Genomic DNA, 24,142 nt, shown 5'->3' on the forward strand with positions numbered 1-24,142 from the left:
CAGCAGAGTTCCATTAATTTTCCCACTACCAAGTTGAGGCTAACCAGCCTGTAGTTTCCAACTTCCTCTCTGCTTCCATTCTTGTGAAGCGGGACCACCACTGCTCTTCTCCAATCTTGCGGCACCGCTCCTGTTTCCAGAGATCTATTGAACAGGTCCTTCAGCAGACTCACCAGCACATCTCTGAGTTCCCTCAGTATTCTAGGATGTTCCTCATCCAACTCCGTGACCTTGTCTACTTTCAGTTTTCTTAGCTCTTTCCATACTTTCTCTTCTGTAAATGGAGTTTTGTCTACTCCACCCTCATCCTCATCTTGTTAACTAGTGACAGTCCTTCTCCAGGGTCTTCTTTAGTGAACTGAAGAATTTGTTTAATAATTCATCCACTTCTTTGTCTCCCTCCACACATTGATCTTTGTCACCTTTTAATTCCACTATACCATTGCAGACCTTTCTCCTTTCTCTAATATATTCAGAAAAATGTTTTGTCAACTCGTTTTACCTCTTTGGTAATCCTTTCTTCCACCTGACTATTTGCTTTCTTGATTTCTTTCTTCGTCTTCTTCAGTTTCACCAGATGTTCTTCTCTTTATTCATCATTTTAGGATTCTTTATATTTCTTGAACACTGTTCTTTTTGCCACCTCTTTTGAGAACCAGATCAGTTTCTTAATTCTCTTTGTTTACTTTTCTAACATATAGATCTGTTGCCTTTTAATTGCTCCTTTTAGTTAGGCCCACTAACTTAACTTGTCACAGGGAGCGACACTTGTCACAGGGAGCCCTTAACTTGTCACAGGGAGCCCTTAACTTGTCACAGTCGATCGCCTTTGCCCTTACTTGTCACAGGGAGTGACGGTCGCTCCCTGTGACAAGTTAAGGGCAAAGGCGATCGGCGCCATTTTGAAACCTCCAGCACCGGCACCCGCATGATTAAAGGGATGGTTCCCGGACCCCCCGCTAGACCACCAGGTACATGTAAAAGGTTTTTGGAGGGGTCGGGAGGGTGGGAGAAGCAAAGGGGTAATTTGAAAAGGGTCGGGGTGGGTTTTTTTTTCGGGCCATCGGCGCCTTTTTATCAGTGGTAGCCAAAATGGCGCCGATGGCCCGAGAGCAGGAGATCGCGCCGAGGACACCCCCCCCCCCCCACTGGACCACCAGGTAATTTAACATTTTTTGGGGGGGGGGGTCGGTGGGGTTTTATCTGCTCAGGCCTCACTAAAAAATTAACAATGTGAATTGGAATCGGAACGATTCCAATTCACAATCTCTAACGATCCGATTTTTCCCTCCCACCATCCGAACCTGATCGTTAAGACGATCGGGCACACGATTCACATCTCTATAGTATAATGCTATAGAAACGTGTAGTAGTAGTAGTAGTAGTAGTAGTAATAATGGTCTTTATGTTCCTTGCAGGTAAAAGCGATGATGAGGGAAGTGTGTGTAAACCAGGACACAGTACAGGGAAAGGAGATGAAGATGGCAAAGATAACAAACGCCCCAAACGACCTAGAACAATTCTGACAACCCAGCAGAGAAGGGCATTCAAAGCTTCATTCGAGGTCTCCTCCAAACCATGCAGGAAGGTATGTTTTTAATATTTAGTTGTTGATCTGATGGAGAACTCTATGAGTTTAAGTGATGCAGTGGTGCTTTAAAATTGTTTTAAAAAAAAAAGTCCTTTTAACTGAGTCCCAGAGGCACAGTGAGAGGAAAAGATATGCCCAAGGTCACACAGTAGGTCAGTAGCACAGGAAGCATCCTGACCACATATTTTAGGCTTTCTTCAGAATCATTCTCCAGTTCTCTGTAATACCACTCCTCGTCCTCTAGTCTCACCAATTAGGATAAAGTACACATAGAAAAAAGATATTATTTTAATCACTAATGTCTTGTCCAGAGAACTGAAGTACCTAAGGAATACTTTTATAATACTGCCTTCACTGGCAGTCATCTTTACAAAGCTGCTGAGCATTAGCCAGCTCATTGCAGCCTCTGGAAAAATGTGCAGATTCATGCTTTGTGGAGCAGGAATCACCAGCGAGACCCAGAAATCACTTAGGGAAACCAATCCGCATAACTTTAGGTTTCAAAAGAAGAAAAAGGTATTTATTAAGTCCAAAAATCAAAGTGCAGATAGGCAGAAAAAATCATCAAACAGTCCAAAATGCACAAAACAGGAGAAACAGTTTCTAAGACAGTTCCCAATTCTCTTTCTCCTCTCATGCAGCTTGAGTCAATCAGGAGAATTTTCCAAGACGGATTTCTCTCTTCCTAGGTCCCAATGGCTTCCTATGGTTTGGATTGGAATTGCGAGTACACACCCCGCAACATGCCCTACACTAGGCAAATAAAAGTTTATTAGAAATCCCCACAATATATCATGCCCATCTGGGGAAAGTAAGGCAGAGAGTCTTTTCCGTAGCTGGTCCCTTAATTTGGAATACCATGCCGAAAAAGTTACAAACAACATCTGATACAAAATTTAAAAAAAAACTAATAAAAACTTGGATTTTTCATCAGGCCTTTGGAACAGGTGTTGAATTAAAAGAAATTTCTATTTTAGGCCTGGATTCTCTAAGGTCGCAGACCTTAGAGAATCCAGGCGTAGTTATTCGGCGCGAAACTAGCGGTGATAAGGAATCTTACCTTTTGCCGCCAGCGGTGTCACCATGGCATCGGCCCTAGTGCCGCCCCGATTCCTCCTCTTCAGGGGCTGGCTCCACCCCGAGCTAGCTCACGTGAAAAGGGACTTTTCACGTGCAAAAAGTTCCTTTTCGCGTGCGATAGCGTTAGAGAATGACCACCTTAGTCAGCTATCACATCTACTATATAATTGAAAATGGTGATGTGTAGCAGTGTGAAATGATTGGCTATGTTGCTTTCGTGGACCCCAAGGCTGAAGCAGGATTGGCACAACCTGAGGGAATGAGCCCTGCAAGTTCCCACCATCTGTAGACAGAGCGAGATAAAGCAGAGACCCAGCTGGAGCTTCATCTTTACCAGCCCTCGTTCCATTCAGGTTGAGCCTTTGGATGCTGGAGCCAGCAGTTCTTAGGTGGGGTCTCTGCTGTGAACTGGAAGGGAGGTCCTTGGATGGCAGGGTCAATGGCAGGTGGTGATCTGGCATGTCGGGAAGCAGGCAGAGGTAGGTGACAGACAGAAGTTAAATGTGATCCAAGAACGGGCAAGGGTTGATCCAGATATCTATTTGAAGAGAAGAAGGGACAGATGGGAAGGGAGATCTGGCAAGGAGAAGCACAAGAGGCAAGGAACACAAAAGACAAAGCTGATAGACTGGGCTGAAGAGAAACACTGAAGGCAAGCAAGGCTGGAGACACATGCTGAGGCAACATGCTCTACTTTAGGTAGCGGGACCTGTTGCTGAGGTGTGTTGTGACTGGATCATAGCCTTTAAATAAGACTCCATCCACCTGGCCAAGATGATGAGATGGACAGTAAAAAGCTAAGAGAAATTAGGGAAGCTAACCAAATTGGTAGTGCAGTAATAATGAGAGATTTCAATTACCCCAATATTGACTGGGTAAATGTAGCATCGGGATATGCTAGAGAGATAAAGCAGATTGTATAAATTACAGTTTTATGAGGCAATTGGTTCAGGAACCGATGAGAGAGGGAACAATTTTAGATCAGGGGAGCACAGAATTTGGCAATAGTGATCATAATATGATCAAATTTGAATTAATAACTGGAAGGGGACAGTAAGCAAATCCATAGCTCTAGTGCTAAACCTTCTAAAGGGAAACTGATAAAATGAGAAAAAAAGAAAAAATCTGAAAGGAACAGCTACAAAGCTAAAAAGTGTGCAAGAGGCGTGGACATTGTTAAAAAATACCATCCTAGAAGCACAGTCCAGATGTATTTATATATACTGATATCACACTGGTTTACATTCAGGTACTGTAGGTATTTTTCTATCCCCAGAGGGCTTACAATCTAAGTTTTTATACCTGAGGCAATGGAGGGTAAAGTGACTTGCCCAAGGTCACAAGGAGTGACAGCAGGACTCAAACCCTGATCTCCTGGTTCACAGTCCACTGCTCTAACCACTAGGCTATTTCTCCTCCCTTACATTACATCATGATAGGTGGAAGGAAGGCAAAACGATTACCGGCATGGTTAAAAGGGGAGATGAAAGAAGCTATTTTAGCCAAAAGATCTTCATTCAAAAATTGGAAGAATGAACCAACAGAAGAGAATAGGATAAATCATAAGCATTGGCAAGTGAAATGTAAGACATTAGTAAGACAGGCTAAGAGAAAATTTGAAATAAGTTGGCTGTGGAGGCAAAAACTCACAGTAAAAACATTTTAAAATATATCCGAAGCAGAAAGCCTGTGAGGGAGTCAGTTGGACCATTAGATGATCGAGGGGTTAAAGGGGCAATTAGAGAAGATAAGGCCATCGTGGAAAGATTAAACAATTTCTTTGCTTTGGTGTTTACTGAAGAGAATGTTGGGGAGATACCGGTTCTGGAGAAGGTTTTCATGGGTAATGATTCAGATGGACTGAACCAAATTATGGTAAACCTAGACGATGTGGTAGGCCTGATTGACCAACAGAAGAGTAGTAAATCACCTGGCCCATATGGTATCTAACTCAGGATTCTGAAGGAACTAAAAAATGAAATTTAAGATCTATTAGTAAAGATGTGTAATCTATCATTAAAATCATCCATTGTACCTGAAGACTGGAGGGTGGCTAATGTAACCCCCATATTTAAAAAGTGCTCCAGGGCCGATCCAGGAAACTAGAGACCAGATAGCCTAACCTCAATGCCAGGAAAAATAGTGGAAATTGTTCTAAATATCAAAATCACAGAACATATAGAAAGGGATAGTTTAATGGAACAAAGTCAGCATGGCTTTACCCAAGGCAAGTCTTGCCTCACAAATCTGCTTTACTTTTTTGAAGGGGTTAATAAATATGTAGATAAACGTGAAACAGTAGATGTAGTATATTTGGATTTTCAGAGACTTCTAGGAAAAGTAAAAAGTCATGGGATAGATGGTGATGTCATTTTGAGGATTACAAACTGGTTATAAGTCAGGAAACAGAGACAATTTTCTCAATGGAGGGGGAGGGCAGTGGAGTGCCTCAGGGATCTGTACTGGGACACGTGATTTTCAATATATTTATAAATGATCTGGCAAGGAATACAAAAGTGAGGTAATTAAATTTGCAGATGATGGGGCATTCCATGAAGTTAGCAAGTAGCACATTTAAGACTAATTGGAGAAAATTCTTTTTCACTCAACACACAATAAAGCTCTGGAATTTGTTGCCAGAGGATGTGGTTAGTGCAGTTAGTGTAGCTGGGTTCAAAAAAGGTTTGGATAAGTTCTTGGAGGAGAAATCCATTAACGGCTATTAATCAAGTTTACTTAGGGAATAGCCACTGCTATTAATTGCATCAGTAGCATAGGATCTTCTTAGTGTTTGGGTAATTGCCAGGTTCTTGGCCTGTTTTGGCCTCTGTTGGAAACAGGATGCTGGGCTTGATGGACCCTTGGTCTGACCCAGCATGGCAATTTCTTATGTTCTTATGTTCAACGCATGGGCAATCTGCAAAGCATAAGTCCCTATTCGTTGTATTCGTGGGTTTGCGAAAAGCATCGTGTTCCCCCATGAATAAAACATATCATATTAGTTTCATTCTTTTGGCTCGCAGTGATTTCTTAGCGGCTGTTTGAAATAGGAGAAGGCCATGTGGGAGTATCCATAGCAAAAACCGTCCTTTTCCTGTGAGTCATAGAGTGGGTCAGACAGGTTGGCAAGGAGACCAGAATGCAACCTATCAGAGCTAAGTATTTTTCTAATGCAGCCAATCGCCGCTCTCACTCAGTGCTCTGTGATGCTATTCCTGATGACGCTATATTATTTATACGTTAAGCAATCGGCGTGCCACGCTCTTTCTTTGCGGGGGTGGTCTGGGGAGGTGGCTGTACTCAGAGCTAGTCTGAGTGACAAATCTGTATTCAATTGCTAGCTGCTTTGATAGAATTTTCCATTGAAAAAGATATTTGTTCGATTTTGCTGCAGTGCTGCCACCAGCTAGCCATGATTTGTTTTTACCACACTTTTTTTATTGATCTCGGATGGTCTTTCTGTCTGTCCCACTGAGATAAGCTGCTAGCAGTGGCATTTTGCTGCTTATTTTTATATTTTACCCCCTGGGGTAGGTTGCAAGCAGGATTTGGGTGTTGTGGGTGGGAGATATATTCCATTTCTAGCTAGTTTCATAGAATTTTCCATTGAAAAAGATATTTCTTCATTTTTGCTGCTGTGCCAAGCCAGGTTTTTTTTTTTCACTGCAGTTTTGGTTTTTTTTATTGAACTCAGACTGTCTCTCTGTGCTCTTTTAAGCCAAGAGGGCAGTACACTGGGCATCAGTGGGCCCTAGGCAGTTTTGCAGACTCACATATATTGGGACAGCAGTGCTCTTTTAAGCCAAGAAGGCAGTGCACTGGGCATCAGTGGGCCTGTGGGCAGTTTTGCAGACTCACATATATTGAGACAGCAGTGCTCTTTTAAGTCAAGAAGGCAGTGCACTGGTCATCAATGGGCCTGTGGGCAGTTTTGCAGACTCACATATATTGGGACAGCAGTGCTCTTTTAAGCCAAGAAGGCAGTGCACTGGGCATCAGTGGGCCTGTGGGCAGTTTTGCAGACTCACATATATTGGGACAGCGGTGCTCTCTGAAGCCAAATCCCCAGTAAGCCTCTTTTGTAGTTACAAGTTTAGTGCATGCACATACAGCGGTCTGTGGGCAGTTTTGCAGATTCACATATATTGGGACAGCGGTGCTCTCTGAAGCCAAATCCCCATTAGGCCTCTTTTGGAAATAATTATTTTAATTGAAAGCCCTAGTAGGCAGTGACATTATATCCATAATGTCAGGGAAAGCTAGACGTGGTCAAGAGATTGGGACTGGCACAGGAGGCACATCAAAAGGCAGTGCCAGTCCCCCATTAAAGTTAAAAAGGGACCTGTTCCAATCTAAAATCTCTGGAGGAGCAGGCAGTTCCATCCAGAAAAAAATGAAATTTTAAGATGATGCATCGCCACCACCTGTTTCTGACCCTGTAGTTTTGGAGATGAGGGAAGGGGAGGCTGAGTCATGAAAGACAAAATGGCAACACCCAAAAGCAGCAGTGCAAGAGCAGACTCGACTTAGCTTTGAAAATGTACCACTGGCACTGTTTGCTTCTGATTCTGATGAAGAATCATCTTGAGTGGGATTCTCATCATCAGAAATGGAAGAAGTAATAGCTGAAGAAGGTTTAGGAGGATTAGTTAGTCCTGTCTTAGCCTCCACTTCAGTGCTGCAGGGGAGAGATGAAACTGATGATGATGAGGAGGAGGAAGAGCAGTCAGCGCAGGCACAGAATGTAACTTATGCCCCTGGCATTGCTTATCAGGGTACTTCGGCTCCACTGCTAGCATCTACCCCGAAGGCTATAGAGAAGGGATCATGAAAGAAATCGTTGATCTGGAGCCACTTTAAAGTGATGGAGGACCCACGTTTTGCTTATTGTAATTACTGTGCCAGAGCTATTAGTGAGGCAAGCAAATTGGACATCTAACTAATTTTGGCATGATGCATCATATGCAGAAACAACACCCAACAGTAGTGCCATCTGGGGATGGTGGCAGTACCAGTCAGGGGACCCCTTTTTCCAGGCAGTGTTAAGTGGTTGAAAAGGAGCAGAGTCACCCCATGCCCTCAGCCCCTTCTAGCAGTCAGGTGGCAGGCGAGCAGCCTCCTGCCATGTGGCAGAAGCGACAACCCACCATGGAGGAAATGGTGTGGTTTCAGTAACGCTATCCCGGGGCAGAAGGCAGGCAGCCTTAAAGGTTGTAACCCGAAGCATTGGTGAAATGATTGCCATTGATGACCAGCCCTTGCAGATAGCCAATAATGTGGGTTTCAAGCATTTGCTGAAGGTCTTATTTATTTTTATTTAGCATTTTTTTATATACTGAGGTATAGCATAGTTGCCTTCACTCCGGTTTACATATAGAACAACTTGTTACATTGAAAGATATTAAACTTTAAATTTAACAATAGTGGGGAATGGCACCAAAAGAAGAGATGTGAACAAAGAACATAGTGTAAACAGGGTAGATACACTGAATAGATAGGCAGATATAACTGGGTTCTTCAAAAAGGAGGCATCAGTGGCTTGAATCAGTAGAGGTTGTCCAAATGGAATATTTAAAGTTGGCAGTTAAGGGATTATAGTATAAAGTTATTGAGAGTTGTCCTTAAGAGAATGGTTGAGAAGCCAAGACTTTAGTTCTTTTTTGAAGGATTTTGAGTTTTCTTGCGCGGTGAGGAAGTGGGGTAGTGAATTCCAGAGTTTTGGTCCGATGATGGAGAAGGCTCTGTTTCTGGTGGAGGATAGTTTGGCATTTGGGAGTGAGGGAATCACAAGTTGCAGTTTACTAGAAGTTCTTGTTGTGCGTTGAGGGCGAAGTATGTGTATAATGTCATCAAAGGCAGTGTAGTCGGCTTTGTAGATTGCATTGTGGATCAATGAAAGAACTTTGTATTCAATTCTTTTTTCTATTGGGAGCCATTGTAATTGGTTGAGGACAGGGGTAATGCGATCATATTTGCTTTTACCCGTTAGAAATCTGGCAGCAGCATTCTGAAGTAGCTGCAAGGGCCTCAAAGATGATTTTGGTAGACCAATCAAAAGGGAGTTGCAGTAATCCAAGCCGGAAAAGATGAGGGCTTGAAGTATGGTTTTTAAATCGTGGGGGTGAAGAAGAGGTTTTAGGTGTTTGATTATTTGAAGTTTATGAAAGCCTTCTTTAATTTTTGTAGAGATGTGTTTTTTGTAATTTAGATCAATGTCTAACCAAAAACCCAGGTCTTTCACGTTTTCTTTAAGTTGGATGAGGGTCTTATCGAAGTGAAAGGGTGGTATTGTTTTTAATCCCAGGTTTTTTCTGTTAATTAGGATACATTCAGTTTTGCTCATATTTAAGCATAATTTGAGGTGGATTAACATGTTTCTGATTGCATCAAGGTGAGAGGCTGCTTTTGACATGGCATCTTCTATCGTAGAGGAGATTGGAACGAGAATTTGTATGTCATCAGCATACATGTAATAAGTTATGTCAAGGCTTGATAAGAGATGGCATAAAGGAATAAGGTAGATGTTGAATAAAATGGGAGATAGAGCCGATCCCTGAGGTACACCTGTTTCGAGGGGGATAGGGCTTGAAGATACATTGTTAAAAGAAACTTTGAAAAATCTATTATTAAGGAAGGAAGTAAACCAACTAAGAGTTTTGCCAGCAAGCCCAATAGATTCAAGGTTGGAAATCAGAATTTTGTGATCCACTGTGTCGAAGGCTGCAGAGAGGTCCAGCAGAATCAGAAGGTGACCTTTTTTGTTGTCGAGTCCTCTTAGGATGGTATTGGAAAGGTTAAGTAGGAGAGTTTCCGTACTGCAGTTTTTTCTGAAGCCGAATTGGGTGGGATAAAGAATTTTGTTATCATCAAGATGATCGATGAGTTGTTTCAGAGCAGCCTTCTCAGTCATTTTGGCAAAGAAGGGTAGGTTAGAGATTGGGCGGTAATTATTTAGGTCATTAGGATTGAGGTTTTTTTTCTTTAAAAGAGGTGTAACAGTGGCGGTTTTTAGCTTGGGAGGTAGCTCGCCTTCCTCTAGCGATTTGTTGATGATGGCTGCAATTGTAGGGGCTAAAGGATAAGCAATTTCTTTAAGTGCTCGAGTGGGAATGGTGTCAAGGTCGTGGCGTGCAGGATTGATTTTTTTCAGCATTTTTTCTGTTTCCGTGATGGAGATGGGTCTGAAGTCGAGCCAAGGAGAGATGTTGTTTGTTGAAGTTAGAATATTGGAGTTTGATGAGGTGCTGAAGGCATCTGTTATTTTGGAAATTTTGTCCTTGAAAAAGATAGCTAAATCTTGGCTTAGGTTTTTTTTGGTGATGGTAGAGTTGGAGATGCAGTTATCGGTAATGAGGTTGTTAACAATGTTAAATAAGGATTTGGATTTGTTAAATAAGGATTTGGATTTGTTAAATAAAGATTTGGATTTGTCTTAGTTCCAAATTACAAAGTCCCCTCCACAATCACATTTAGCAGAAAGGTCATCCTGGCTTGTACAACCACTGTCGCAGTCGCATCCAAGCGCTGCTAGCTAAGACTGAGGGGAGTGTGTATTTCACCTGCAATATCTGGACCGCCATGAATGCTGCACACTCTTATCTCTCCCTGGCAATACACTGGTGGAACCTGGCTGAGGCAGGGGCAAGCAGCAGCTCTATTAGTGAACAAGTATCAGGATGGAGGTGGGCTTTACTGCACACCCATCTGATGGACGAGGCCCATTCCTCAGCCAATATTCTAGCATGCATCAGACAGATGCTGGCAGGCTGACAGCTATACCAGCGAGACAGGAATCTTCTGGCAGGGTTCTTTGTCACAGACAATGGTGCAAACATGGTAAAGCAATATGCGACAGGCGCTTTCAGAACATCCATTGTTTTGCACACACTCTGCACCTGGTAGTGAAGTTAGCTCTGGGTTGGAGTCCAATCACCAAGAGAATGAATACCTGCATATGTAAATATACAAGTGCAGGAACATAGCAGCGCACTTCCACAAAAGTGTGAAGGCAGGGCAGGTTCTCTGACAAAAGCAGACTGATTTGAAGATGCCTCACAAGCATCTCATTCAAGACATTGGCACCCGGTGGAATTTAACCTATATGATGCTGCAGAGGTTAGTGGAGCAGCAGACACCCCTTCTTGAACTCTCTGCGGCAATGGACATAGGTGTGCATAGTCCCCTAGGGCATCAAGATTAGTTAGTTATGAGTCAGCTGGTAAAAATCCTGCAGCCCTTCAAGGATGCCATGGAGGAGCTGAGTTCCAGAAGTGCCATCTTGGCTGACATCATCCCTATAGTTAATTTTCTGGAGGAAAATTTGGAGGGCTTTAAACAGGAAGAGGGATTGACAGCAGAGGTGCTGTATTGTCTGGACTTTTTGCAGAAGCAGGTGCAAGAGAGATTACGGCCTTTAACAGAAGACTACACACACATGCTCGCCACATTTTGTGATCCCCGTGTGAAAGGGAAACCCGCCCTACAGTACGATTGTCTCCTATTGGTGAAGGAGTTGCTGTTAGTAAAAGTTCATGATCAGGAGCGCCATAGGCAGAGAGAGATTAGGCATGAAGCAGAGGAGGAAACATCGGGCACTTCAGAGAGTTGTGTTAGCCCAAGCAGGAGCAGCATTCTGTCAGCGACACTAGTACTTCCTCCTCCACTTCAGTACGCCAAAGCCATGTTGCCCATAAAGAATCATCTGTTCTGCAATGGGCTAGAGAGAAAGCAGATGGCATGAGTGACACTCAGCCCACCCAAGCAAAGGAGACACCAGCATAAATGTCAGTGACACGGTATCTCTCAGAGCCCTCAGAGGACATGCAGACATATCCACTGGCATATTGGGTACACAAGTCCACTGTCTGGCCACACCTAGCCAAAGTGGCTCAGTGATATCTGTCATGTCCACCAACAAGTGTGCCCAGTGAACATGTATTTTCAATAACAGGAGACATCATGAGCCCTCACCGCTCAAGGCTGGAACCAGAGTTGATGGAAATGCTAGTGTTTTTGAAAATAAACATGCCTGTGCTTGGGTTTCCAAATATTCCCTGTGAATGGCAAGATGAATAAAAGCCTTGCAGCAGCTCCAACTGCCTCCTATGCTCCAGATAATATCATCAAATGTACCTGACCTGAAACACTGTGCCAATCTGTCCACTGTCCAGGCCGTACGTCCCTACAAGGGCCTGACCTCAAATGCTGTGTCTGTCCATTGTTGGAAATCTGTTAGAAATCTGCTAGGAAGTAGCAATCTGTTAGGGTTCTCTGTGAGGAGTAGCAATCTGTTATATCTGTTAAAGCTGGGCCTAGATGGGAGGAGCAATCTGAATGAATGGCTCCTAAGACGGAGGAGTCAGCTATCTTGTAGTGTCTCAGATTCAGTTATATTTCACTATGCTGGTATTTAGCAATCTGTAATGAATCTGAGATAGTAATGGTGAATCCCTGGGCCGGTGGCAGATGATCATGCCCCAGGAGGATATCCCGAGAAGGACCACCGGCTAGTCTTGAGTATGGAGACAGGCACACATTAGTTCTTTTATTAAACAGGTTTTGGAAACCACCAGACATGGCAGTAGAGAGCTGATATGCCCGGCAGAGATGTAGTCCCTCAGGCACTGGAACCACGATCCAGGATGGCTGAGCTGTTGAGAAACTGTAGAAAGTGAGTAGGTAGAGTAGACAAGGTTCATGAACAGAACTAGATGACAAAACTCACATAAAGTCTCAAGGAAGCTCAGAAGCTGGAAAGATTTAGGCCCTCAAAGAGCGAGTACCTGGTTCCAGGGTAACTGAGAGAACGATGGTAACTCAAAATAGTTTGTAGCAGCGATAGCTTCCAAGCAGTAGAGAATCTTCAGAATGTCCAGGAACATGGGCCCTTGAGGAGCGAGTACCGGTTCCTATCTGTAATCTGAAAGTAAAGAAAAGAGCGAGGCCTCCGAGGAGCGGGTACCTCTGGTAAGTCCGAGGAGGCGGAGTAGCTTGGAGGAAACATAGCCGAATCCGTATGCGAATCCTCTCCTTGCTAATTCAGTTAGGGGTAGATTTTTAAAAACAGCGCGATCACGTACTTTTGTTTGCGCAGCAGGTGCAAACAAAAGTACGCTGGATTTTAGAAGATACGCGTGTAGCCACGCGTATCTTCTAAAATCCTGGATCGGTGCGCGCAAGGCTGCCGATTTTGGGCAGCCGGCGCGCACCGAGCCGCGCAGCCTGTCTCCGTTTCCTCCGAGGCCGCTCCGAAATCGGAGCGGCCTCGGAGGGAACTTTCTTTCGCCCTCCCCTCACCTTCCGCTCCCTTCCCCTACCTAACCCACACCCCCGGTCCTATCTAAACCCCCCCCCCTACCTTTATCCACGGATTTACGCCTCCCGGAGGGAGACGTAAATCCATGCGCGCCAGCGGGCTGCTGGCGCGCCGAGACTCGACCCGGGGGCGGTTCCGGAGGGCATGGCCACACCCCCGAAACGCCCCAGGCTGAAACCATGCCCCCAGTCCCGCCCCCGAAACACCACGTCATCGGGTCCCGCCCCCGACACGCCCCCTTCCAAAAACCCTGGGACCTACGCGCGTCCCGGGGCTCTGCGCGCGCCGGCGACCTATGGAAAATAGGCGCGCCAGCGCACAAGGCCCTGCTCGCATAAATCTGGGCGGATTTACGCAAGCAGGGCTTTTAAAATCCACCCGTTAGTGAATTAGAGACTTTTAAATATTAGAAGCGGATGACGTCATCTGAGGAGGACGCCCCTCAGGTTCGTGCCCTTTCTGGTACATCAATCAGAGCGCGTGCGCCTGCGCGCGCCCTAGGTCATCAGGCAACATGGATCTGCAACATTGAGCCGGTCCAGGGACGCCGGAGGGAGATGGCATGGAGACGCCGTGGCAGCCAGCCATCCATCAGACCTGGAGGGAGTCACCACAGAGGTAAAGAGGGTGGAGTGAGGGCGTCAAGCAGTGACGGATGCAACATCCATCCACTGTCCAGGCCGTACATCCCTACGAGGGCCTGACCTCAAACACTGTGCCTGTCTGAGTTTAGGTCCAGTATTTCCAATTTCAGTTTCATGTATTTGTGCATCACTTCTTTCCAGAATATTCTTTTTCCTGTTTTGCAACATTTGGAATGTAAGAAAATAAAAAGATGACTTCAGATGTTTGGAGATTGCATATTTCATATGCTCAATAGTTTTCATGACCTTCATAATATGGACCATTTTCCCTAAATCTTTCTTAGGTGCCAACATTAATGTTTCTAGTAGGGATGTGAATCGTTTTTTGACGATTTAAAATATCGTCCGATATATTTTAAATCGTCAAAAATCGTTAGGGCCACGATACAATACCAATTCCCCCGATTTATCGTTAAAAAATCGTAAATCGGGGGAAGGGGGAGGGCAGGAAAACCGGCACACTAAAACCCCCTAAAACCCACCCCCGACCCTTTAAATTAAATCCCCCACCCTCCCGAACCCCCCCCCCCAATGCTTTAAATTACCTGGGGATCCAGCGGTGGTCCAGAACGGTGGCGGTCCGGAACGGCCCCCTCAATTGAATCCTGTTGTCTTCAGCCGGCGCCATTTTTCAAAATGGCCGCAGCAAAATGGCGGCGGCCATAGACAAAAACGATTCAATGCAGGAGGTCATTCCGGACCCCCGCTGGACTTTTGGCAAGTCTTGTGGGGGTCAGGAGGCCCCCCCAAGCTGGCCAAAAGTTTCTGGGAGTCCAGTGGGGTTCAGGAAGCGATTTCTTGCCGCGAATCGTTTTCCGTACGGAAAATGGCGCCGGCAGGAGATCGACTGCAGGAGGTCGTTCAGCGGCGGTCCAGAACCCCCGCTGAACGACCTCCTGCAGTCGATCTCCTGCCGGCACCATTTTCCGTACGGAAAACGATTTGCGGCAAGAAATCGCTTCCTGAACCCCGCTGGACTCCCAGAAACTTTTGGCCAGCTTGGGGGGGCCTCCTGACCCCCACAAGACTTGCCAAAAGTCCAGCGGGGGTCCGGAATGACCTCCTGCGTCGAATCGTTTTTGTCTATGGCCGCCGCCATTTTGCGGCGGCCATTTTGAAAAATGGCGCTGGCTGAAAACAACAGGATTCAATTGAGGGGGGCCGTTCCAGACCGCCGCCGTTCTGGACCACCGCTGGATCCCCAGGTAATTTAAAGCATTTGGGGGGGGGGTTCGGGAGGGTGGGGGATTTAATTTAAAGGGTCGGGGTGGGTTTTAGGGGGTTTTAGTGTGTCGGCTCACGATTTTAACGATTTTCACGATAGTTTACACACCCAAACGGCAACAATATGATTCCCTCCCCCTCCCAGCCGAAATCGATCGTTAAGACGATCGAGGACACGATTCACATCTCTAGTTTCTAGTACTATAGAAAACTGGTGGTAGTTGCACTCTAGTTCATCCTCTGTGTTCCCATAGTTTACAGAGGTACTGTGTAAACTACAAAGTCAACATAGGTTGATATTGTAGATTTGGACTTGATTAGTGGTTTTCTTATTTCTGAGAGCTCTTCAAGTTCCTTTGTCATCAGATGAAGTGCATAAGTACAGTTAATAGTTTCTGGGCATTTATAAGGGCTTGACCTCTAATGTTGTGCGTGTCCATCCAGGTCTTATGTCCCTACAAGGTCTTGACCTATAATGCTGTGCCTGTCCATCCAGGCCTTACATCCCTACAAGGGCTTGACCTCTATCCTCTAATGCTTTGCCTGTCCATCCAGGCCTTATGTCCCTACAAGGGCTTGACCTCTAAAGCTGTGCCTGTCCATCCAGGTCTTATGTCCCTACAAGGGCTTGACTTCTACCCTCTAATGCTGTGCCTGTCTATCCAGGCCTTATGTCCCTACAAGGGCTTGACCTCTAATGCTGTGCCGGTCCCTCCAGGCCCTACATCCCTACAAGGGCCTGTCCTCTATCCTCTAATGCTGTACCTGTCCATCCAGGCCTTACGTCCCTAAAAGGGCTTGAACTCTAATGCTGTGCCTGTCTGTCCAGGCCTTAAGTCCCTACAAGGGCTTGACCTCTAATGCTGTGCCGGTCCCTCCAGGCCCTACATCCCTACAAGGGCCTGTCCTTTATCCTCTAATGCTGTACCTGTCCATCCAGGCCTTACGTCCCTAAAAGGGCTTGAACTCTAATGCTGTGCCTGTCTGTCCAGGCCTTATGTCCCTACAAGGGCTTGATCTCTATCCTCTAATCCTGTGCCTGTCCATACCGGTGTTATGACCCTACAAGGGCTTGACCTCTAATGCTGTGCCTGTCCGTCCAGGCCTTATGTCCCTACAAGGGCTTGATCTCTATCCTCTAATCCTGTGCCTGTCCAACCATGCCTTATGTCCCTACAAGGGCTTGACCTCTAATGCTGTGCCTGTCTATCCAGGCCCTATATCCCTACAAGGGCTTGACCTCTATCCTCTAATGCTGTGCCTGTCCATCCAGGCCCTACATCCCTACAAGGGCCTGTCCTCTATCCTCTAATGCTGTACCTGTCCATCCAGGCCTTACGTCCATAAAAGGGCTTGAACTCTAATGCTGTGCCTGTCTGTCCAGGCCTTAAGTCCCTACAAGGGCTTGACCTCTAATGCTGTGCCGGTCCCTCCAGGCCCTACATCCCTACAAGGGCCTGTCCTCTATCCTCTAATGCTGTACCTGTCCATCCAGGCCTTACGTCCCTAAAAGGGCTTGAACTCTAATGCTGTGCCTGTCTGTCCAGGCCTTATGTCCCTACAAGGGCTTGATCTCTATCCTCTAATCCTGTGCCTGTCCATACCGGTGTTATGACCCTACAAGGGCTTGACCTCTAATGCTGTGTCTGTCCGTCCAGGCCTTACGTCCCTACAAGGGCTTGACTTCTAATGCTGTGCCTGTCTGTCCAGGCCTTACATCCCTACAAGGGCCTGACCTCTAACGCTGTGCCTGTCTGTCCAGCTTGGAGCTGGGATATTTCATATGCTCAATAGTTTTCATAACCTTCATAATACGGGCCATTTTCCCTAGATGTTTCTTAGGTGCCAACATTAAAGTTTCTAGTGCTATAGAAAACTGATGGTAGTTGTACTCTAGTTCATCCTCTGTGTTCCCATAGTTTACAGAGACACTGAGTAAACTACAAAGTCAACATAGGGTGATATTGTAGATTTGGACTGGAGTAGCAGTTTTCTTATTTCTGAGAGCTCTTCAAGTTCCTTTGTCATCAACTGAAGTGCATAAGTACATTTAATAGCTTCTGGGTATTCACTAGATGCCAACAGAAGCACCTCCACCACATTCTAGGGGACAACCCATTTCAGGGAGCCCTTTCCTGCGCAAAGAAAAGGAAACTCTCCCCAGGTGTAACCAGCCTATCTCTTAACACCTTTTTACATGGAAACCTCCTCCACGTCAACTCACCACGCTTGAAGGCTCGTGCTCCAATCTAGGAGAGATCCTATTTCAGGGAGCACTTTCCTGCACAAAGGAAAGGGAACTCTCCCCGGGTGTAGCCTATCTCTTATACCCGTTGACACATGTTGAACCACTGTTCAAATGGAAACCTCCTCCGCCTTGGCCTTGAAAATTCTCATTTGTATATCTGCTACATCCCCCAGATTTTAAAAGACCAGCGAGAGCTCATTAGGTGCCAACATAATCACCCCACTCTAGGGGCGAACCCATTCTAGGGAGCCCTTTCCTGTGCAAAGGAAAGGGAACTCTCCCCGGGTCCAGCCTGTCTTGCCCCTATCAAAACCACAGGGATCTGACTACCTCCACTCTACCAGCCTGTCTTGCCCTAGCAACTTTCTGCCACTCTGCCTTGCTGCCATACACCAGATGACTCACTCTAATCCTTGTTGTGTTCTTGCCACTATCATGGTTCCTCAGTGTGTTGGTGCTAGTCTTTCTGCTGCTTTGTCCCTTTATCAGCGCCTTGTGGTTTTTTCTGACATTCTTACTGCTTGCTTTGCTCCCCCTTCATTGTGCTGTAGGATGTTGATGCCACTTGTCTTGCCACGTTGCCTGTTGTGCTGCCTTTGAGGGTTCATGCAACTGTTATTAGTGCTCTCTTTTGAAGCTGTGGTGTGTTTTTGACACTCTCACTGCTGCTTTGCACCTCTTTTAAAGCACTCTTGCCACTCCTGGTACCCCTTTGCCCCTTTAAAGTGCCTTAGACTATTTATACCACTTTGGTTCCACTTTGCCACAGTCTAAGTATCTTGGAGCTCTTTTCTTGTTCTGATGATTGCTCCTCAGAGGTTTCATCAGAATTGATAAGAAAACCCCAATTCTGCAGCCAAAAATAGGCTGCAAATTCTCCCCCTTTGATTTTAATGGGAAAACGGACGAAGAAAACTAATGAACAAACGAATTGGTTCCCCCCCCCCCCCCCTATGAAACTAATGCAACAAATTTGGGTCCCTGCGAAATGAAAACCAAATTGAAACAAATGTTTTCCTTCTGCACATGGGAGTGCATCTTCCCTCCATGAACATCCTTGCTGGGCATTCCAGAGGACTATGTGGTTTGCAGGTATTGCCTCAGTTCTTGGGCTTTCCTGGAATTTAATGAAAAATTCTGAGGGGATTTGGATCCAGCAACACAAAGGTCCCACACTGTGCCTGACCTCACCAAACTATTGGCCACTCTGCATTTCATGGCAACCGGCTCCTTCCAAATGGGGAGAATTTCCCAAAACCACTTTTTCTCGCTCTCTGGACCAGGTCATCATAGCAGTCTCTGGCTGCATTAATTGCTACATATCATTTCCTCAGGACAGGCAGAACTTGATGGACTTGAAAAAAGGTTTTATGCATTCGCCAACTTTCCCAATGTTCTTGGACCTATCGACTGCACTCACGTGGTCATCATTCCACCCCGTGACAGGGAGTAGATGTACTGCAACAGAAAGCTCTTCCACTCCATCAACATGCAAGTGTTCTGTGATGCTTCAATGTGCATCCTAAATGTGGTGGCCAGGTACCCGGGAGCAGTGCACAATTCCTTTATACTAAGGCAATCAGACCTGTGTGAAAATTTTGAGGTCTGACGGTGACAGTTGGCTCATAGGTAAGAGAGACGCTTCTTTCTATTTTACATCTCTGGCAATGTGTTTGTGGCAAATGGCATGGACATGGGTGGTGGAAAGGGGGAGGAAAAGCATAACTGACATGACAATTGCCTTGAACAGTTATGTCTGCAGGCCATTGCCCCAGGGCCTGGCTTTTTCTCCTCATGCTGCACAGGCCTGCAAATCTTGTGATGGCAAACAATGTTCCGGCCCTAAAGCTTGGTGTGTGAGCAGGCACCATACACTTTCTATGTGTTGAATTTCAAAATGGCCCTGTTCCTAACCTCCTATTGGGAGCTATTAAAATCTGACTGGTTTTTTACAAGCTTGAAGTGTCCACATTTCTGTTGCTGCACGATCACATGTGGCCAGTTAATGAGGCATCATCCAGATTGTCAGCCACAGTTTGTCTTGATCCTCACACATCTAGATTAACTATAATACAAGCCCCCCATCCTGATCCCTCCCCAAGACTTACTAACATCCCTGGTGGTCCAGCGGGGTCCCGGGAGCCATTTGTCCCTCCGTGCCCGGCATGCCAGCCTCGCTCAAAATGATGCCGATAGCCTCTGAACTACTATGTCACACGGGCTACCGGCGCCATTGGTCAGCCCCTGTCACATGGCCATCAGCGCAATCTTGTGCTCCTACCATGTGACAGGGGCTGACCAATGGCACCAGTAGGCCCTGTGACATAGTATGGGCAAAGGCTATCGGTGCCATTTTGAATACTGGCAGCTGATGGCCCAAGGGCAGGAGATCACTCCGGGACACCCGCTGGACCCCCAGGGACTTTTGGCCAGCTTGGGGGGCCTCACCCCCCAAGCTGGCCAAAAGTCCCTGGGGGTCCAGCGGGGGTCCGGGAGCGATTTCGTTGTTGGCTGCCAGTAATCAAAATGGCGCCTATAGCCCCTGTCACGTGGTAGGAGCACAAGATCTTGGGGAGGGATCGGGATGGTAGGGGGGGTGTATGTAATGTATTAAAATGAATTTAAGTGCTTGGGGTGGGTTTTTTTTTAGCTTCATTTCCCCGCGTCGTTTTTCTGGGCCAGTTTCGGGTTTTTCCTGTTTCAGTTTTTTTCGGTTTTCAAAAAAACTAAACGAAAAAAAAAGAACTTTACCATGAAGTATCTGAGTCAAAAAATGACCCGGTAGAAAAAATCGAAGCACATCTCTAGTGTGCAGTAGCCCTGTCAGTGCACAATAACACGAAATACAAATTTTCACCAAATTTTTGGCAAAATATGATTTGTTTTTCGGGGCCAAAGAACAATCACGAATTAGACAATATTGTTGACATTTTCTAATTCGTGAAAAACGAATGCACATCCCTACTATTTTCGCTATATTTATAGCAATTTGATAAATCTAGGTCCAACTTTGCAGATGACGCAAAATTGTTTTGAGTCATTAAAATGGCAGCTGAATGTGAAGAACTGCAGAAGGACTGAGCTTCTAAATGACAGAAGTAGTTTAATATGCACAAATGCAGACTAATGCTGATAGGGAAAAATAATCCCAACTACATGGACATGATGCTAGGTGCAATGTTAGCAGTCACTACCCAGGAAAAAGAACCTCAGAGTCCATGTGGATAATGCTTTGAAATCTTCAGTTCAGTGTATGGCAGCAGTCAAAACGTTAAATAGAATGTTAGGAATTATTTTGAAAGGAAAAGAGAACAAAACAGAGAATATCATAATGCCTTTGTATAGATCCATGGTGTGACCTCACATTGAATATTGTGTGCATTTTTGGTCATTCCATGTCAAAAAAAGACATAGCAAACATGGAAGGGCAACAACAATAATAAAGGGGATGGAAAATCTCCCTTATGGAGAAAGGCTATTTAGGGCTTCTTAGCTTGGAAAAGAGACAACAGAGAGGATATGATTAAAATGTATGAAATCATGAGTGGGGTGGAACTGGTAATTAGGAAACAGTTATTTACCCTGTTAGATAACCCCAGGACTAGGGGACACTCCATGAAGCTAACAACCGGCACAATTAAAACAAATCATTGGACATATTTTTTCACTCAGCGCACAATCAAGCTACGGAATCTGTTGCTGGAGGATGTGGTCACGGCAACAAGTTCCTGAAGGAAAAGTCCCTAATCAGTTATTGGCCAGGTAGACTTGGAAAAGTCAGCGCTTATCCCTGAGAGTGATATATAAGAAATGGATCAATTATTGGGGATCTGATGTGCATTTGTGATCCAGAGTGCTGGGCTCAATGGACCTCGGTCTGACTCAGCAGGGCACTTTCTTATGTTCTTATGTTACTTTCACTTGCCCACAGCACTGGAATGTCTGTTCCACAGACACTTTGTAACCTGGCTTCCTTTGAAAAGTAACCAAAATGGTTCATAGTTACAAAAGTGGCATGGTTTCACCCTGGGGATTTAACCATGATGAGGGAAGTGGATTTTATCCTGGGGTTTTACTGTAAAGATGGAGACAGTTTTCATCTCAGGATAATGAGGGGATGGTTTGCAGCCCAGGATTAGCTCTAAGGAGGGTACAGTTTTCATTCTGGGTATTTAGCAATTAGGAGGGTTATGGTTTTCATTCCAGAGATTTAGCTTGGGGAAATTCCTTAGTTACCCAGCTAGATCCCTTGGAAAGCTGTCCACGGAGCCTCACATTTATACTATCAGAGCAGTGATTGGAAAAATTGATTTGGAAAATGTATTTTATTCTGTGATGAAAGCTCCTAAGTTGGTCCTGAATGGAAATGTTAGAGAATAACTGATGAAGTCCAACTGCTTACCTCTAAGCAGGCTCAAATGTACCTAAACTCTCCCATACAGATGTTTGTCTAACCTACTCTCAACACTCCCCCATCACAGAGATTCTACAATTTCCTTACATGACTTGTTCCAGGGCTTGAAGATCCTCTGGCTGATATCCAACTTAAGGTCACCCCTGCAGTAATTGAAGCCCATTCTTCCTTGCTTTAATGTATGCATAATATACCATGAATTTTTTTTCTTTTTTTCTGAAGGTAAGAGAGACACTGGCAGCAGAGACAGGGTTAAGCGTTCGAGTCGTACAGGTTTGGTTCCAGAATCAAAGAGCAAAGGTAAAACTATCAAATTGTTTTAAAAAGCTTAGCATAAATATTGGAAAGAAGTAACTGGTTGGGCTTATGAATTTGGGATCATTGTTGGGAGAGAGAGGAAGCCAAAACATATGATGCTTAGCAGTCAGGATTTCCTTCTGCCCAGTTTCACAAGGCTTTTCACAAACCCATGCAAGGCATCCCCATCCCTCCCTCTCACTTCATCAAGAAGTAGTTACTCTCAGCAGTCTGCAGCCCTGTCCCACGGACCAGTGCTCTTACCTCCAGCCCTGAGTAAATCGGTTATTTACTCTTTTGGATAATAGAAGGGCTAGGGGGCACTCCATGAAGTTAGCATGTGGCACATTTAAAACTAATTGGAGAAAGTTCTTTTTCACTCAATGCACAATTAAACTCTGGAATTCCACAGCATCTAGGCAGACCCCTCAGATGAAAGTGCAGCAAGCCACCTCGCCTGAACAGGCCTGAGGCACAGATCTGAAGAATGCTGCCGCCAGCTGTTCTGGGTTTCACTTAGGCGCACATGTACCCTAGTGCTTCATGGAGACCTCTGCAATAAGTTGACTTCTCTAAAGAGTGCATTGCTTCAGCATTCCTGTTTTCCAGCGTTCCTGTGTTCCTTGTTCTCTGTTCCAAGTTCCTGTTCTTGAGTTCTGCATCTTGTTCCTGGTTCCTTGTTGACAGTCTGGTCCATGTTTTGAGTTCCTGTCTTCTTCATGGTCAGCCTCCCTTCTCCTCTGTTCTTTGTGTCCTCATTCCTGCTGTTTGGTTCCTTGTCTTCCATTCTCCTTATCATTCCTTTTCTTTCTTGGATGGACTTCTGGCTTTGACTTCTGCTTGAACACCAACTCTGCTTGTCTTCTCCCTGCCACTGACCATTGCCTGGACACTGACTCTGCATGTATTCCACCTGCAATAGACTCTGGCCTGCAACTTCACCTATTCACCTGACATTCATCTCCGAAGAGTCTCATGCCTAAGTCCAGCCAGCCCGGCACCCGAGGGCTCAAACTAAGGGGAACGTGGGCTGGTATTAGTGAAGTTCTAGTTGGGCCTCTGCTTCCATCAGCTCCGCCAGCTTACAGTGTGGACCTGCAGGGCTCCTGCCTGCAGGTTGCACAACTCCATCTCAGACCAAGGGTCCAATCCAGCACGGAATTCCTCACCAGGGCATCACAACCACCCATGCAGAACTCCCCCCTCCCATTCAAATAACAATCCCCTCCCCCAAGTCATCAGCTCCTCTGCCTCTATACCCCAACAGTCCCCAAGAAGGTGGTTTCATGAGTACGAGGGAAAGCAAAATCCTCTTGCCCACAGCACTGCTTTTCACAAAAATCCCACGTTCACATCTGGCCATTTGGTACAGGAGATTTTGGCCTGAGTCTTCACAGTAGCTGGTTAATTCCATGGCCCAGGAAGCCGCTGTTTTGCAGGCTCTTGCAAAATAGCATGGTGAGTAAGCATAACAAGATTTAATAATACCCTCATTCGCATATCACATCCCTTAATTTGCTGGCACAAGCTCATAAATTTTTGCAAACATATTGAGTAACCCTTTAGCATGTCTAAGAATGACTTCCTACATAGCATTTATTTTTAGCAAGCACAAAGATCCTTACCATGCATGGTAAAGTTTATTGAAAGGCCCCTATACTCTATGTGTATTGTGTATACAAACCAATTATCTTTTAAACTAAATGTAAAACATTGAATGCAAAGTGTCGGTACCAAAATAGTTCAGAAGCAGCAATACTCTCCCTGTGTAAAGGAAGTTAAGGAATTCAAAAGAAAGAAAGGGAAGGGGAAATATGAGAGAGGCATTTAAATATCTGGCAGGCTTCCAAAAGGTTCACATTGTGGCCGATGCAAATCAGTGTGCTCAGTCGAGCGCAATGTTTAACCAGCGGTTGGCTGCATGTTTTGGATGCGCATCCACAACTCCATATGCTATTAAAGGTGGATTTTTGAAGATGCGCCGATATTATAACTTGTTCGTGTCAACAATTTTATATCAGCATGCACATGTATGGGCGGGTCGCGACTTGTGCACGCAAGGGAGGGGGGTTAAAAAAAAGTTAGTGGCGATGCTAATAGCACATTCCCAGTTTCTTCCCATTCCACTCCAATTAAGGAGTGGAGAGAGGGAACTTCCCTATCCCTCTACCTACTCTACCTACTCTTCCACCCTTTTCCCCTCTCCTCCCTGACCCCTAACCCCCCTATTAGAATTTTTATTGCTGCAGAACTTACTTCATCTTGGCTGGTGAAGTAAGTTCTGCGTGCTGGCCAGCTGCCGGCATGCACTTCCCTGGGACAGGGCCTA

The 24,142-nt window shown here is 45.4% G+C and overlaps 1 protein-coding gene across 1 annotated transcript in view; it reads left to right on the top strand.

Annotated features, from left to right (window-relative positions):
• LMX1A (LIM homeobox transcription factor 1 alpha) overlaps positions 1–24,142 on the top strand; it is a 378,306-nt gene that overhangs the window by 322,257 nt on the left and 31,907 nt on the right. Inside the window, exons 5-6 of the mRNA XM_029618769.1 lie at positions 1,419–1,588; positions 21,739–21,816. Coding sequence (XP_029474629.1) covers positions 1,419–1,588; positions 21,739–21,816 — 248 coding nt within the window. The remainder of the gene's footprint in view (positions 1–1,418; positions 1,589–21,738; positions 21,817–24,142) is intronic.

Source organism: Rhinatrema bivittatum, chromosome 10 (genome assembly GCF_901001135.1).
Source record: "Rhinatrema bivittatum chromosome 10, aRhiBiv1.1, whole genome shotgun sequence".
Taxonomy (NCBI): domain Eukaryota; kingdom Metazoa; phylum Chordata; class Amphibia; order Gymnophiona; family Rhinatrematidae; genus Rhinatrema; species Rhinatrema bivittatum.